At 38.6% G+C, this 16,680-nt stretch overlaps 2 protein-coding genes across 3 annotated transcripts; both read left to right on the top strand.

Moving 5' to 3' along the window:
- The first annotated feature begins 5,757 nt into the window (after positions 1-5,757).
- Positions 5,758-9,947, top strand: cfap100 (cilia and flagella associated protein 100). Of its 2 annotated transcripts, XM_061283638.1 has the most exons (16): positions 5,758-5,875; positions 6,316-6,415; positions 6,486-6,557; positions 6,633-6,742; positions 6,813-7,035; positions 7,108-7,172; positions 7,644-7,807; positions 7,900-7,980; positions 8,063-8,238; positions 8,304-8,361; positions 8,462-8,501; positions 8,568-8,722; positions 8,902-9,031; positions 9,123-9,325; positions 9,446-9,539; positions 9,784-9,947. In XM_061283638.1, the coding sequence occupies exons 2-16, from the start codon at positions 6,379-6,381 to the stop codon at positions 9,907-9,909; spliced, it is 1,734 nt and encodes a 577-aa protein (XP_061139622.1). In that variant the 5' UTR covers positions 5,758-5,875; positions 6,316-6,378; the 3' UTR covers positions 9,910-9,947. The 2 variants fall into 2 exon arrangements, with proteins under 2 accessions (XP_061139622.1, XP_061139613.1); XM_061283629.1 differs by lacking the exon at positions 5,758-5,875 and having other exon boundaries at positions 5,893-6,415.
- Positions 9,948-10,587: 640 nt separating this feature from the next.
- Positions 10,588-15,882, top strand: ap1ar (adaptor related protein complex 1 associated regulatory protein). Its single transcript, XM_061284873.1, has 10 exons — positions 10,588-10,804; positions 11,559-11,607; positions 11,687-11,713; positions 11,889-11,914; positions 12,002-12,098; positions 12,267-12,365; positions 12,826-12,893; positions 13,376-13,446; positions 13,565-13,687; positions 14,353-15,882. Exons 1-10 carry the CDS (start codon positions 10,734-10,736, stop codon positions 14,622-14,624), a joined length of 903 nt encoding a protein of 300 aa, XP_061140857.1. The 5' UTR covers positions 10,588-10,733; the 3' UTR covers positions 14,625-15,882.
- Positions 15,883-16,680: the final 798 nt, after the last annotated feature.

The raw sequence follows: 16,680 nt of genomic DNA, 5'->3' as shown, positions 1-16,680 counted from the left end.
ATAGATAGATAGATAGATAGATAGATAGATAGATAGATAGATAGATAGATAGATAGATAGATAGATAGATAGATAGATAGATAGATAGATAGATAGATAGATAGATAGATAGATAGATAGATAGATAGATAGATAGATAGATAGATAGCTAGCTAGATAGATAGATAGATAGATAGATAGATAGATAGATAGATAGATAGATAGATAGATAGATAGATAGCTAGATAGCTAGATAGCTAGATAGATAGATAGATAGATAGATAGATAGATAGATAGATAGATAGATAGATAGATAGATAGATAGATAGATAGATAGATAGATAGATAGATAGATAGATAGATAGATAGATAGATAGATAGATAGATAGATAGATAGATAGATAGATAGATAGATAGATAGATAGATAGATAGATAGCTAGATAGCTAGATAGATAGATAGATAGATAGATAGATAGATAGATAGATAGATAGATAGATAGATAGATAGATAGATAGATAGATAGATAGATAGCTAGATAGCTAGATAGATAGATAGATAGATAGATAGATAGCTAGATAGATAGATAGATAGATAGATAGATAGATAGATAGATAGATAGATAGATAGATAGATAGATAGATAGATAGATAGATAGATAGATAGATAGATAGATAGATAGATAGATAGATATGTATTTTTTAATATATATGTATGTTGGGATCAGTTTACGTTTTCTCATCATGGAAATTTAATTTGGATCTATGTATGCTCTCAGTTTCCTGGCCTGATTGCTAGGATGTTCTTGCTTTGTTTCACCTCTCCATTGAGGCGGTGCTGTATAAATAGGCACACTTAAAATAGTGTTGATCTCTCAGAGGAACTTCTCAAGAGAGGACCAATGGCCAAATTTCCAACAATGAGATATAGGCCAGACTGTTACTGGGCTCTTATGTGGAATCCCTTCACTTTTGAACTAGTGTGTCATTTTATTACTGTAATATCTCTTGAAATGAAACTTTTTTTTGTAAGAATTTCCCTCCTGCAGACAAAACGTCTTTTCTTTATTACATCCATGCCTCATTAATTTGCTCTGTATGTGTGCAAGTGACAGCTTTGTGAGTTTGTGTGTGAGCTTCTTCCCATGCCCGAGTTCTTGAGCTGTCCCAATTATGTTATTCACGAGCAGAGATGTTTTCCCCAAAGACATTTGTGTTTTCAAGGTGCTAATGAATCGTGACTGCACTTCCTTCCGGATCTGTGAGAAAATCGGCAATTGTCAGGCCAAACGCTAATCTTCACCAAAATTGTTGGATGGTATTGGAACATTTTCACGATATTCTCGGGATCCTGTTTGTGCACAACCCCTGATGGTTAATATGATCTGGATACGTCATGACAATGTCAATATGATAATGCATGGACAGCAAAAAGTCAGATTATTATTAATGGGCAACTAAAGCCAAACAGAACCAGAATTTGAAAATAGGCACCAGTATTTTGGATTTTCGATGCAAGGACATGAGTGCTGAATAAACAATATTGTGGGATTTTTCTCAGTGACTCAAGTCACTGTTGCACCACCAGGTTGCATGGGCTGCTTTTGCAGTTGTCATATAGCTGCAAAAGAAAATGAGACAAATCTCAGTGGAATAAAGCGGCAGCAGAAAAGAATCTAACCCAAATCGCCTTTTTTTTTGGTCCCTTGAGTGGTGAAGCACTTCAAGCAAGAAGGACTTGCTTGCAATTGTCATCTGATTAAAAGCTAATCTATTTTTACATATTGAGGCAGTCAAAGTCCTCTTTCAAATCGTGTACTTTGAGCACAAGATGCTCAAAAATCAAAAAAGGTATTCAATTGAACAGATGAAATTGTTTGATACGTAAAAAAGAAGTTGCCTCCAAAACATGTCATTATTTCAAGGAAAATAGGTTGCCATGGTAATATGGATTTTGAAATCATAAGACAGTAAATTGTCATAGATGATCGTACCCTCAGAGGTCCCCGATTTAATGGCACATTGTCAGCATCAATCTATCTTTTTATATTGAGAAACAAAAATCAAAGAGTTTTCAAAACAACTAGGAGCTTTCAGAGTTAATGGATCTGGATTTAGGCTGATTAGTGGGTTTAAACGAGGGAAATTTGTAGGTCAAGGTGAAAGAACTCATTATCCTTCATCATTAGAGGTTTAGTCTAAGATGTGTGGATCCCTCGTTCTTGCAGTCTCAATGGCAATTAACATAGCGGAGGTGGGGAAGTCAACTCTTCAATTAAACATTTTTGAAGTATACTGATAAAAAAACATGAAGCATAAATCTCGTAGACGAGTAACCAATTCACCTCGCCCAAAGTCAACTGCAAGAGATTCCAACTCACCCGAGACCCTAAACAAGCTAAATAGTAAAATAATAATAATAATGAAATGCTATTTATATTTTCCCTCATCATTTCTCGAGTTAAACGTTTCTCTTTAATTGTCACCCACTTGCCCAACATTTTCTCCCATCCAGACAAGCAAGCAGCTGTCTGTTAAAAATAATTTCATTTATGTGAGGATTATTATTGTTCAGATGAAAGCCGTCAGGCACAGACAGCAGTATGTCCACTGACTGAAAGGCACATTGTTCACATTTCAAATGGAGAAATAAATGGGAAGGTTTTGGAGAAGGCTTTTTGGGTCAACAATATAGGAAACTTCAAATAAAAATCATTGTGAGTTTTGATTGCGACAGTAACCAGTTTTTGAAGAAATAGTGCAAATAATACAAATTGACAAAATGCTAACACAGGCGGTCCATTAATTACATTAAAATTGATTGATTGCTAACATAACATGATAGCACCTTGAATATCAAAAACACTAAGGCAGATGGATACTAAATTTACTTCTTCCCGTATATGTACCATATTGCAAGATAGTAAGATCTAGATCCATTTGACTTGTTATAGTTCATTCATTCATTTGCTTATTTCATTCTATTTTATAATTGATCAAATGCTATAACGTTTGCTAACATATAGCACGATACTACTACTACATGAGTAAAGAATGCACCAAGGCTGATTGATAAGGCTTTTACATCTCAGTGGATTCTACACAAATGCATGGCACAGCATAGTGAGGCAGTCTTATCGGGTCTAGAGAAAATGAATCAATCATTGTGCAGTCAAAACAAAAATGCTAATGTTCTTTTATTTCTAATCTAGTTAGGTGATATATCAAGGCAAAATCATTGTCATTGTGCAAATACGTGTCGACTTAAGTGGTTTCTGGTGATTGCACACAAATACATTGTGTATACTTTATTGCATTCGGTACGCTTATGACGACTTTGTTTGCTGCTCTCTCTTCTTGGGCCTGATTAGTATTTTTCCATCTTTCCGTCTCATTACTTTAGTGCTCTGGGTTTGCAGTAGGGAGTCGTTCATTGTGTGTTGTGACATGGAACTGATGAGGAATCTGTGGTTTATCTGTGATTGACGGGACACTTTTAAATGTGGGGCTGCCGATTCACGACCACAGTCCATTGGGCGCCGTTGCACTGGACTGCCCTTACACCTGTCGATGGACCCCTTGGAGGGTATTTTGTGTGTTTTGGGGTGTTCTCTTGTATTGAGGGGTGCTGGTTGGCCGCTGTTACTTTTTTTCCTTTGTCTTTTAGCTTTGATTTGCTTTGATGGCTTTTATTTTGTGCACTTTCTGACTTTCTTTGTGCCGCCGTTGTGTGGCAGCCTTATGAGAGCCTATTGTGTTGCGCTCATGCCATCTGTGTGTCTTTTGTATACCCATTCTGTGGTATGGATACTGCTGGGGCCTGAATTTCCCCACCCCTGGGAATCAATAAATATTCAATCAATCAATCATCCTCAAAAACGATGTTGAGTAATAATGTCAAAGACAATGTATTACATCACAACACGAGTCACGTCTAGTTCTTCCACTTCCCATTCTCACGTGATTGAACTTGGTTGTGACCACTTGGCGCAGCTCTCCTTTGTCTCAGTCTGTCTTTTTTGTTTTTGTTTCTGCCCCTGTCGGGGATTATCTTTCGAGCAATTTGTCACTTTATTGGAATTTTACTGATGATATGAAAGCACTTAATCCATTACATGGATGTCACACAAGATCAGATCATTCATATTGTCTGCTCATTGTAAAATAATTGCCACCACAACATTTTCTTTTTGCAGCTACGTCCTGTAATTCGCTGGCACCAACAACTACAAACTTCTTGTTATTGTTCCTCTCTTAATAGGCAGTTGTTACATCAAATTGATTAGACTTTTGTGTTCAAACACTTCAATAAAAACTACTATGTTGGTGGGATTCAATTTGTTTCTTTGCTTAGTGTCAAACTGACAATTGAATTTGCACCCACTAAATTGTTTTTCATTGTTACTGGGGATTAACTTGTGAGCACCCTATATTTAGAATGTGTTCCAATTCTCAATTCACAGTGCAATAATTAATTCAATTAAACTTCATATGCGTATATGCTACTAATTATAATCAATTGTGCATACTCATTACATTTCAAAGCTTTGGCAGATACCATTTTACAGAGTATTATGATGATTAATTACTATTCGTATGCTTGACAGAGTTATGCAGCCTTAAATAAATAAATAAAACATGCTAACATGGTGGTGGTGATGTTTGGAACATATTTTGGAACATATTCTCTGCAACAACAAAAAGTAAGTACTAAGTCTTCTGCTCCGTTAAGTCTCCCCTTTTTCTTCTTCATCTTCTTCATCATCTTCCTCCTCCTCCTCCTCCTCCTCACACAGCCCTCAATGCAATCAGGCCAAGTGATAGAATGAATGCCAGTCAACATTTGATGCTCAAATGCTGAACAAGGGGAGAAGCACATTTATTTTAAAAGTAGGAGAAAAAAAATAATAATTTCAAGAAAACTTGTGATTTTTTCTATGGCAAAAAATCAGACAATAGAATTGTTAATCGGGAAAACTTTTGAAGCGGTGTTTTTTAGAGAAACCACAACCTAGTGTACATTAAAAGGCAGTGGAAGGAAGAACTGATCATCTAAAAAATGAGCTGTGTGTACTCCTTCCACCCATACATTTTCTATACCGCTCAATGATGTCAATCAATACCAATGCTTGATTTTTTTTAAAAGGACTCAATATAAGATGACTTGCTTCAAATGTGAACGTCTCAATTTTTGTCTTCTTACGCAATGTGACCTTTTGAGGGCCAACTCACTCCCCCGTGAGTTTGCGCTATTTTAACCTGGGATTTCCTACAAGGGAGTGTAGTGTGTGGGTTACTCTTTTTTTTTTCTTTTTTATATGCAGGGTCATGTGTGGATGCGGGGGAGTAACAGGACGCTCTTCAGTTCTAAGTATACCCACTCATGCACATTGCTAATCAGAGGACTCTACCAGACCACATCCGGAATATTTTTTATTTTGTCTAAACAAAATTACTTATTTTTTTAAATACAATTTATAGATGTAATTAATTATTGTAAAAAAAAAATAGTCGGCGTTGTTTGCACAATAAAATTAAATAATTGTATTTCCTCTCGTCTGTGCCAATTGAATCTGTTCATATGACTTCTTAACGCCATCTAGCGGTTAATTCATTTGATTGCCACACAAAATTAATCTGGTTGATTTTGATTTCAAATGCTTTTTTTTGTCCAATAAGAATGACTGCAGAGTTCAATTATAAGAATTACCTACAGTGTAGTTAACCCGTGAAGACGAGCGGATTGAATTTCAGCAACAAATCCCAGTTGCCAGTTACCATGACAACAGTACACAGAAGAGGCTCGAAGCGTTCGTTGCTTGTTCTTTATTCATGATTTTATCGTTATTCTGTCTTGTTGCTAAATTTAATGAAATTCTTGGATATCATCATAGTGCAGTAGGTTGGTTTAAAATTATTGTGAAGCGATATTGCGCAATTGTGTTCAACGGAGTGAGCGTTGCGTGTGTGATGTAATGCTAACGTAAACTACTGGTTAACGTAATCTAAATGCGACTAAAATAACTTTCTGAGCATGATAGGCAGTGATTGTGTCGCTCGATTAGTTATTGTTTGCCTTGTCATACATCAGTAAAACTAAAATACATTTATAATACATTCATTTCATACATTCAAAATAATAATAATAATGATATTTTTTCTGTTGTGTATAGATTTTTTCCGAAAAAGAAATTAGTAGGAGCTGCATAGGGAAAAAATAACACGATTGCTAACTATTTTTGTTACAATATATGCAAGTGACCAAATATTGATGCAATTTAGTCTACACTTTTGCAAACTATCCATTCAACCTTTTTCATACTGCTTGTCTTCATCAGGTGAGCTGGAGGCACCCTGGCCTGGTCGCCAACCAATAGTCAGTTCAACATATCACTGGCTACATGCATCAAACCACATTAGACATACTGCCACATTCCAGTAAGTATTGGATATAACAGCATAAAGAACAGAAGCTCATTAGTGCATTTTTTTTTTTTTTTATCAACAGCTGAATGTCCGGCAATTCCCTCAGATAGTCTTGTATCAAAACAGAACGGCGGCGTCAAATCCAGCAAAGCAGGTAAAGCAGTGTGCCATGCTTACATACAGAAAGAAATGATTGAAAAAACAAATTTTCCTCACTGTATGTCTGTAGATGTTAGGAGGAGAAGCATGAAGAGGGAGACACCTCAGAGTCAATTAAACTCACTAGATGGGAAAAGCATTCTTCAACAAAGTTTAGTTGAAAAAGATCATCGACAAATGGTGCGTATCTGTTTGTGTATGCGAATGTTCTACTCTATTAATCGCTATGCATCTTGTCCTCCTTGCTCAGGAGATGCGTTACTTCCTGTCTCTCCCAATTCACAAGAAGACAAATCATGCTACTCAAATGATGGCAGAGCAGAGAAAAGCACTTTTCAAGCAGCTGAAAGAGGAGGAAGAAGAAGAGAAGGAAAAAGAGAAAGTAAAAATGCAGAAGAAAGCCAAGAGTAAGCCAACACTCCAAACACAAACAACCGCAAGACGTGGGCTGAAGATTGCTTTGTTGAAACAAAGTAAGTGGAAAGCGATTGGAAACGTATCTTCACGACTCACATTTGAATCCATTGTGTCTTATTTATTTATAGAAAACATCGTGAGAGAATCTAAATATGACATGATCTCCATGGAGCGTCAGAAGGCAGTGTTGGAGGTAAACAACTGCACTCAGACTTTGAATATGAAAGAGGTTCACTATTATTAATGTTGTGGAAAAATCACTCAAAACATGGGTAAACTACTTCAACATGTATGTTTCTTCTAGAACACTTAACAAAGAAAAACTGTCCCGATCAACAACAGTTTATGAATAAATGCTACAGAGTTGACTTAAAGAGAAAGAACATCTTTCGAACTAAAAAAGAAAAGAAGAAAGACGTTCTATTCATAACTAGTGAAGGCCTCTCGCAGGCATATACAGGAAGATAAGAAAAGAAGGGAGGTATGTATGATTGGGAGTTAAGAGGAACTCTCTGGAGCTAGACAAAGCTTTGTTGAAGCAAAGACACGAGGCCCTCGGTCAGGCTTCACCATCCAATTATTCCAACACGTACAATACATTTCAGAAGTGTTTCTGTTTTTTAACCCAAGAAACCACCATCTCTCCACCTCCCCTCTTCCTCAGGTATCACTCATGACAAAGAAGTCGGAGATTTGTAAGATGGACAAGGCCATCGCAAAAAAGGAGAGAGAGCTGAAGGAGTTGGAGAAGACCATTGAGAAGGACAATCAGAGCTTTGCAGTGTTAATGAGGGACAATGAGAAGAAGTCTTTGGAGGCCCAAAAAATGTAAACATCTACTCATGGAAAGTATAGGGTTAGCTAGAAATGCAGGATGAAACTAAAGTTCTTAAAATTCCCATGTTTGTTTCTGTTGTCAGTTTTGAACAAGAGGTGAAGTCCAAACAGGAGAAAACTGCTGAGATCCAAAAGTTGACTTCTGAAATATCAATGCTAAGAAGGTGCCCCTTTTCTGCAAAGAACTCACTGTGACTATGGTAATCTGAATATATTGCTTATCTAAATCAAGTCTTCTCATATCAGTGAAGTTGCAAATTATGAAGAAATCCTCAAAGAGTACAAACGATACAAGGACCTTCTCTTCAAGTTGTCTCCTCTGGAGTGGCAGGAAGCCCAGAGGGAAAAGCTTCTCAATAAAGTTAAAAAAAACACAGATGATGAACAGAACAAGAACCTAGATGACGCAGATTGCAAGCCAGGTAAGAAGTTCTTTACAAGATACTCTTTTTTTGCTGTTCTGATTTTTGGATTATTGCACACACAGAACTGGAGAGCAACCTTGAAGGTGCCCGGCCCAGACAGTCCTCTGCAGAGCGCGCCAGGTGTTCACCACACACAGCATTCTACACACCATTACTACATGAAATAAATATTTGTGATTTTTTTAAACACCCTTCCTAAATATTTGTCTTCACACTTTAGGGTCACAAAAGTGTCTGAACCAGATATTTCAGAGTATGAGGTCAGTTTGATTGAAATCTACTGCAGCTTTGTACTCTTTTCTGACTTAAATATTGCATCCACACAGGATGACCCAGAGTTGTACTTCACTGATCCTAAGCAACTTATTGACCTGATGACAGAGCTAACTGAGCAGAACTTATCCTTGATCAAGAACTCTACAAGAGCCGAGGAAACACTGGAGGAGCTCAAACAGTCCATGGAGGAAATCAGGAAGCGGACGTAATTGGCGCATGTTTATAAATATGATGATGACAAAAAAATGTAGTATTTCTCCCGTTTGTTGGCCATGTTTAAATGAGTGTGGCTGCGTAATCATATCAGTTTAAAGATTAATTTACCCTTGACTTACTTTACTTGACCCCTTAAAAGTCAATTTTCTATATTTTGTCCCCTTTAAGTGAAAAGGAGGAGGAACTTCTGACCCAGCAAATAGATGACATGAACAAGCGAATTGAGGAAGAGAAAACAAAAGCTTCAAAGCTGAAAATGAAGGTCAAGCTCCACGTCTTGCTGAACACACAAGATGAGGTGAGGAAATGGAACGTAGGTTTCACCGCATTTTACAGATGAAGGGACAGAAAACATATTTTATTTCATGGATCTGCCCTCTCGATCGCAGGATGATATGATGAGGACGCTCGGCGAGAAAGTATCAGAGGTGTATAGGTGCTGTGTGGATGACAGGTTGAACAGCCATAGCACCCTGGAGAAGCTGGCCAGCATTGAGAAGCAGATGTCTTCATTGCTGCACTCCATCGAGGACATCCCCAAGGAAAGTTTGGAAACCATGCAAAAGATCAAGGACAGCGAGAGGAGGACCAGGTATGTCTTTGTGATCTGCAGCCATGCCTTGACATTGGTAGATGTTACCTTAGAAATTTACGTCAAGCTATTATTGTACAGACTGCAATGCATGACACATGTTACATATTATTTTTTGAGGCAACGTGAAGAAAAGATGAGATTGCAAAGAGAGAAACAGATAGAAAGAATGAAGAGGTACCTGGAGAGGTCCCTATCTGATGCCAAGAAAACGGTAAGTCATTTCAAGATTTCCCAAAATGTTTTAATTCTCTCTCTCTCTCTGGTACTTTATATTTAACATATGCATCCAGTGGAATTATTCAATATTACACATACTAAATGTTGAGAATGTGAGAATGGCAACCCAATATGGACAAAATATCTCCAGTAGAATCACAAATTCTGGCTGCTCTGATTTAAATGATATTGGCATCGGGACTCCAACCTGTCAGATTTGAAATTCTTATCTCTTTCAGAGTGGACGCAAACTAATGCCCAGATGCTTACCCACTGCTCGGAAGGTCAAAGTCAAAAAAGTGGAAAGTGCTCCTACTGATGATGGCTTTAGTGACTACTTCTTTGAAACTTTAGATATTGACTGAAGACACAAAATGAAAGTTTGCGATGCCTGATTTGACTGGAGATAATTAAAAATACATGCAGTTTGATCTTGCTGCAGAGTATTCAAGGCATTATTGTGTCAAATCTCATTATTTTGTGTGTGAGGTGGGGGTGCATATGTTTGTGTGAATTTATGTTCTAGTCAGTATGTTCAGGTTTGTCCACATTAATATGGGTATTGGGCCAGCTTTTAGATTGATTGCGAAATAAATGATGAACATTTTGATTATTAAATAAATATAGTATTGTATTAGTTTCAATTTTTGCAGTGCATATCTGTGGGAAAGTATTTTCAGTGTCGGTAATGCAGGGCAGGTCTACACTCCTGAAAATTATTAGAACTGCTAAAACTGATATTTATGGTACAATATGGATGTTTGTGTTTAGAAATTACTGTCAGTTATTATATACACTCAATTTGAGGAGTTAAACGTGGCACAAAGTGAATGAGTTGTCAAGAATTTAAAACCATAGTGTTCGGTTAAGTTATGCAGTCTTTTCATACAAAGTTTCAATGACTGCTCGTTTGTTTGGTAGCCTTGACTCACGCATGCGCAGATGAGATCTGCAACTCCACAATTCCAGATCCATGCGTATGGATTGTGGCAGGTGACAAGCCCTTACTCCAAACAAACGCTAGGGGGCGGTAATGATACTCCCGGTGCTGTCACCGAGGAAGGCAAAGAAGAAGAAGGATGAGGAAGTGCTGCGGCTTCATCTCGCTGTCTCGTATAGGCGATGCAAATCCTACTTTGGTGCCAAGTACACGCGAAGCAACGACATCTTTGTAATATTTGAAAATGCCATGGGTAACTGTTGGGCTTTTTGCGTAGGACTCTTCAGAAGAGAGGCTAATAGGATCCAAAGAGGGGGCGGGTAAGTAATACGTGTGATTGGCTAAGTGAGCTAACTAGCTTGACAGCATCATGAAAATGGGGAACTTGCTTCCTGCTAATAAGGTTAGCTTAAAATGGATGACTTGTGATGTTCTTGTGTGCCTTTTGAGACTCAATTGTTAAAATTCATTTATTCTGAAAATGAACCTGTGCTGTGGCTGTGCCAGCAAAGCACAAAACCCCACCCCTGTGGCCATTACTCTTGAGAGTACATTGAATAACTACGATGGAATAACTCGCGTGTGTTGGATCTTGTATCGGTGTAGTTATTGAATGACTCAATAGAGGCCAAGTGTTAATTCTATCTGTCGTTTTGCTCAAGATTCTTTCAAACGGTATTCTTTGCGTGACGTCACGAGCAGACTGACTTCACCGAGATGCCAGGAATTTCTCCTCCATGGACCGACAATGCAAATTGAAATGTAGTAAACAACGACGGGCACTAGAAAAGCAAATGCACCGCATGACGCAACGCACCAATCCAATGTGCTAAATTCAGGAGTAATGAATCCCATTATAGTGTTTAGGTAACAGGGTTTGAGTAAATAATTCCCATCGCAGCCCAGCTCGAAACTCGCACCGCCTTGAAGTGATGTGTAACTTCTCCATTTTTTGATCTGCTGAACCTGACACAGTCTAGGTGTGTCGGTGACGCCTTCAATACACATACAATGACAAACTTGAGATCATTTGAATTACATTTTCGATTGCTAATAACCTTTGTGTTCTCACAGGTCCAAATACTTTTGCAGTAGCACCACTGGGGAGCATTATACAATCGAGGTACAATTTACACTTTGAGGCCCGTCTTGTCTTTACTGTGCATTTTGATCTAATTGTTGTATTTGTTTTCATTCTGCAGTTTGAAAACCTTGTAGAAAGTGATGAGGTAAGTGCAATGGTGCTCTTTGGTTTTGGGCAGGCTTGTAAAATGTAAAGGGCATTCAAATTCAGAGATCCCACTATTATTAAAACTTTCACTTTTGAATACAAGAAATGTGCCCAAATAGTTCAGCAGTGCAGTGATGAATTCTCAATGAAATTATGTTTGTCTTTTTTGGCAGGAGGAAAGCCCTCAGCCTTGCCCAAGGTAGAATATTTGTTCAAATTACACATTTCAAACACAAAATCTAAACTTGACGCATTGTTTGTCTTCTTTTTCTTGCTGTTAATTCAGACCCATCAGTGAGGATGAGCTGACAAACCTTCGAGAGCATCGATATACTGACATCTCCAAAAAGCAGGTCCTGATAGACCAGAAACTTCAAGCGGAGGTAATATTCTTCCTCATATTCTCTTCATTTCTCGTGGGCCCTCCTTTATTATTCTTTCACGTTTGAGACCTAATTTTGCTTATCCTATCATTTGCCGCATTGTTCTTTTTTCTGTTTGTTAATTTTCTGTTGTCTTTATGTTTTGCTTCATTTTGTTATGTCACTCAGTTAGAGGCACAAGAGGAGAGTTTGAGGCTAGAAGAGGAGGCTAGAAATGCTGCCCAGCGGGAGGCCGCCAGGTTGGCACGTGAACGAAAAGGGAAGGAGGTGAGGCGACATTGGGCGCTCCTCCCTTCTGCCAGTTGACTGGACCACTTTTCTTTACTGACCGGCATGCAAGCCCTGTGGCTACTTTTCCATCTTTATGAATATTTGTCAGGATTGTATTGTGCCAGTCCTCATTTGTCTGGTGGCCTTGAGTACATGCTGCACATTTGGGAAGTACATCATTTCTGAGAATATGTCGTTGAAAGTGCAGACACAAAATGGGAAAATTGAACTTCTGGTTCTTGTACAGAAGATCTAATTTCTTCTCATTTTACGATGTAAAAATGACTGGAGTAAAGTTGTGAATGAAAGATCCTTAGTACTGAAATACAATCACGCCTCATTCCACTGCTCTTCTGTTTAGACTTCATTTGTTTGTGTAATCTTGCAACAGTGCCTCGAGTGAATGAATGACAGAATGCTATCTGCGATATTTGAATATATCTGACTTGTTCTGCAGCGCTTGGCCCAGAAGACGAGGGGGAAAGCAGATGGGTGCGGCAGCGGCAGCGATCCTCAGACGAGAAAGTGAGTCATGTCCCTTCGTCGGACAGCCGGATGAAATTGCAGCCGAGTCAGCAGTTTTTGTAAACCTTCCTTGTTGGAGAGACGTCCTTTTTCATTTTTGCCATTTGACAGTAAATGTAAAGAGCGATTCAGAAATGTAGTTGGAAGAAGTATTGCAAATGAATGGCTCGATGGACATTGCAGTAGCTGACAAAATGGAGGGCATTACCGGCTATAAACGTCAGCTGAGAACTGATCTCCGCCATGGTACAGCAATGGCATGAAAGCAGGAGTTCAGAACGTTTTGCCATAGGTTCCCTTTAAATATCTTAAAAGTAACACTTTTTTTTTTCTTCTTCACGATTGTCAAATATTCGGTTGAATTCCCATTTAGCCGGTAAAATACACTTATCACCCTTTCGTGTCTGCACCCCACTTTTGTGTGTTTTCATTCCAAAGCTGTGAGGGACTGTTTTTATAATTGTCATCCTGACCTGTTTCAGACAAACCGGGGATGGTTTCGAACCCTCCCTGCAGAATGTCAAAGCCCAGTCTGAGGCTTTCAGAAGCAATCGTGAGTGAACTCAACCTCCCAGTCTTATCTAATCTAAATCCACGCTAACAAGGACCTATGATTTCCTTAACTGTACATAAGAAAGGAAAAAAAAAACGCTTACAATCTCCCGTTTTAGGACTTCCCTCCGACACAAACGTGGTGACGCCTAACACGGAGTGCAGCTGGGATTTCACCACCAAGACACGCTCCACCAATGATGACGCCACTTCACTGGACCTAGAGTGGGAGGATGAGGAGGGTGAGAGCACAATTCTATTGTTTAGTTTGTAGAGCTCAGCTTACTTGTTTCCAGATGATACATTGAAACCATGTCGCAAGGTTATGATGGAGTCATACAAAATACATACGTGGAGAAAAATATGTTACCTGTCTTGTTCTTACTCTGACGTTGTACCTTGTGGCTTCCATGCATTAGAGCTGTCATTATTGAATATTTTTACAATTGATTATTCCATTCAGATACAATTTTTATTTGTGCTAAAGTGTATTAAAAATACTTGAGTTAATTTGATATTATTTTGCGATCAAAAATAACTAAATACAGTTAAGCAATGTCACACAAGAAGGATTGAATGTCATTGTTTTCCAAAGTAAAAGCCGTTGTAAATGTCTTATTTTGTTTAAACACAAAAAATAAATCACTCTGATTTTGTGAATCAGAGAATTCTCACTTTTAAGATCGGGAAATCAAAAAATACCTTTAGTTAACAATGTCGCTAAACGATTGTTAAAATATGAAGTGATAAACTTGATAATCGATTGGTTGTCAATTAATTTTGACACCTCTACTACCTAAGTTTTAGAATCGAGACCGAGAGAATAAGCATTCATCCCTGCGGCAAAGCCACAGTGACTCATAGCAGAAAGAAGTGAAAGTAATGTGAATAGTCATCTTTCTCTCAGGAATCAACCGAGCGCTTCCAGCCTGGGAGAGATCTCGGACAGAAGAGGACATCCTGCGCGCAGCCTTGCGACCCGGCGGAAAGCAAGCGCACAGCGGCCCGACTTCCGCCTCTGAGGACTCAAACGCGTTGGAGTGGGAGAATGATTTTGTGAGTACCCACCCGGAGGACAATGCAGACCCGGAATTCGAAGGTTTTGTCAATCCTGTCATGGACACTCCCTCGGAGGACGCTTCGGACTACAGTCTTGGGTTGGACGGCCAGGACAGATAGTGTCCAGCACAAAATGAGACTTCAACACATTCTCACATACACCCGAGCCACCAGCCCCCCCGCCCCATCTCATGAAATAAATATAATTCTAACTTCCTTTTTCAGTGCCTTCATTGCTGATCATTTCTTGTATTGTCGCGAAACAATTGCAATTATTTACCGTCTAAGGAAAGCTCTTATGACCAGTTCACACTGCCCACATAATCAATCTGTTGCCAAACTATTCCTAAGATCGTTACAACTAAGCATGTATTACTTAGACGGTATCACAAAGGTTCGTTCTCAACATTAATGTGAGCAAACCCTTAAAACAATTGCAACAATACAAAACAAATAATATGCTGCTCATTATACTGAAATGATGTCCGAGCGTTGATTAGAACTCCAGAAAGAAAAAGAAAATACTGCACACAATTGAAAGTAAACAAGACACTTTGTACTTAAACAAGTACGATGTAAAAAAAAAAAATCACTTTTTTGCAAAATGAATATTTGCTGCTGAACCCGGGAACACAATCATGTCATATCAAAATCCCACACTTTTTCAGGTTTACTCTCCCATCTTGTAACCAATTGCAGGATAGGAAGGAGTTGCTGATTAACTAAACTGTTTTTGACAATCTGCACAATATGTAACATGTATGTTGAGTCTAGAATAGCTTTAAATTGTGTTTAGAACATCTTGGGCTAGGATTGCTATTTAGATAGAAAGGAAACACAAACGATCTCATGTTCCTTACAGCAAAAGTAGATTTGTTTTTTTGTTGGGATTGTTTTTATTGTAAATTTGGTCTGTGGCTGTCGTACACTGTAGACACTGAAAGCAATATTTCAGGCTGAACAGGACCAAAGACCATAGCTCAAACTGAGATGTGTTGGTGATCAAATGCTGCTCTCCATATCATGCGTCCATCATCCATCCTTCAGTTTTCTAGTCATGTAGTCGTTCTCTTTGCTTCTGTTGCTGGAGAATGTAGCCGAGACACACGATGATATGCAGATTCCACATAACAATTCATCCTGTTTTATGTATGCTTGTGCCCTTTTAAAGGGAAACATGTTTTGTAATTATTTCCACGTTCCAATCACTGGAACTTATTTGCAAACTGGGCCTAAAATGACAAACACTGGGAAATGTCTTTGGACTGTCTGAGAATGCATTGGCTCGCTGCATATTGCCTGGCTTTGTTTCATTGACATATTAAAGTTTTTTTTGTTTACATAGGATGTAAACTTGCAAATAAAACACCAACATACAGTTGCCTGATTGATTCTTCATCCTTTTAAGTACCCCAGATGAACCCCCTGACAACAAATATGGACGTGCTCCTGTAAAAACACCATTCCATTGTAATGAGCTGTTTATTAAATTCATTTGTGCATAATTGCAATATTATAAAGCCACCGAGGCATCCCATTATTTAATATGTTCCCGGTTATGGCCACTGCAATATGTACATAAACGGTCAAATAATTGTAGAGGATTTCACGAGTACCCAAACTTCCAAATGCTGTGTCCTTGCCCCAGACAAGCGCTTTGCTGGCCCACATGCGTGAGGAAGAGCGACCACTGGTCTGATTAATTGAAATGCAATTAACAGCACGGTCGCCAGTGGCGCTTGGAACAAAGGACAACAATATACAACAAACCACAGAGCCCCAGACAGAGTGGAGCCAGCAACTTACGAGGCGTCCCAGAGTCGCAGCACGACCCGCGGAAGAATTCAGACCTCAGACGCGGAAACCTTGGAGACGCTTCCAAACTATCCAGGATTTTTTTTTTTTCAATCATTCCATTAGGATTTATAAAGTTTGTGATATTCAGCCTTACTACCAAAACGTGACAGAATAGCTTAAACTGGTGCGCCATTCATCGCATATTCTCTTACAATTTTTTTTTTTTTTTTTTAGAATGTGGATTTCAGGAAACTGGTGCGTTTTAAACGAAAACAAATTAAAATAATCAAATCTATGTGAGTTTTTATTATGCGTTGCTGATTGGTTTAGACTTTATGTCAATGCAGGGACTAGTTCGTCAGCACCGCGAAGGGATATG

The sequence above is a fragment of the Syngnathus typhle genome, linkage group LG1 (genome assembly GCF_033458585.1).
Source record: "Syngnathus typhle isolate RoL2023-S1 ecotype Sweden linkage group LG1, RoL_Styp_1.0, whole genome shotgun sequence".
In the NCBI taxonomy this organism is placed as follows: domain Eukaryota; kingdom Metazoa; phylum Chordata; class Actinopteri; order Syngnathiformes; family Syngnathidae; genus Syngnathus; species Syngnathus typhle.
This window is presented reverse-complemented; position numbering and strand designations above follow the sequence as displayed.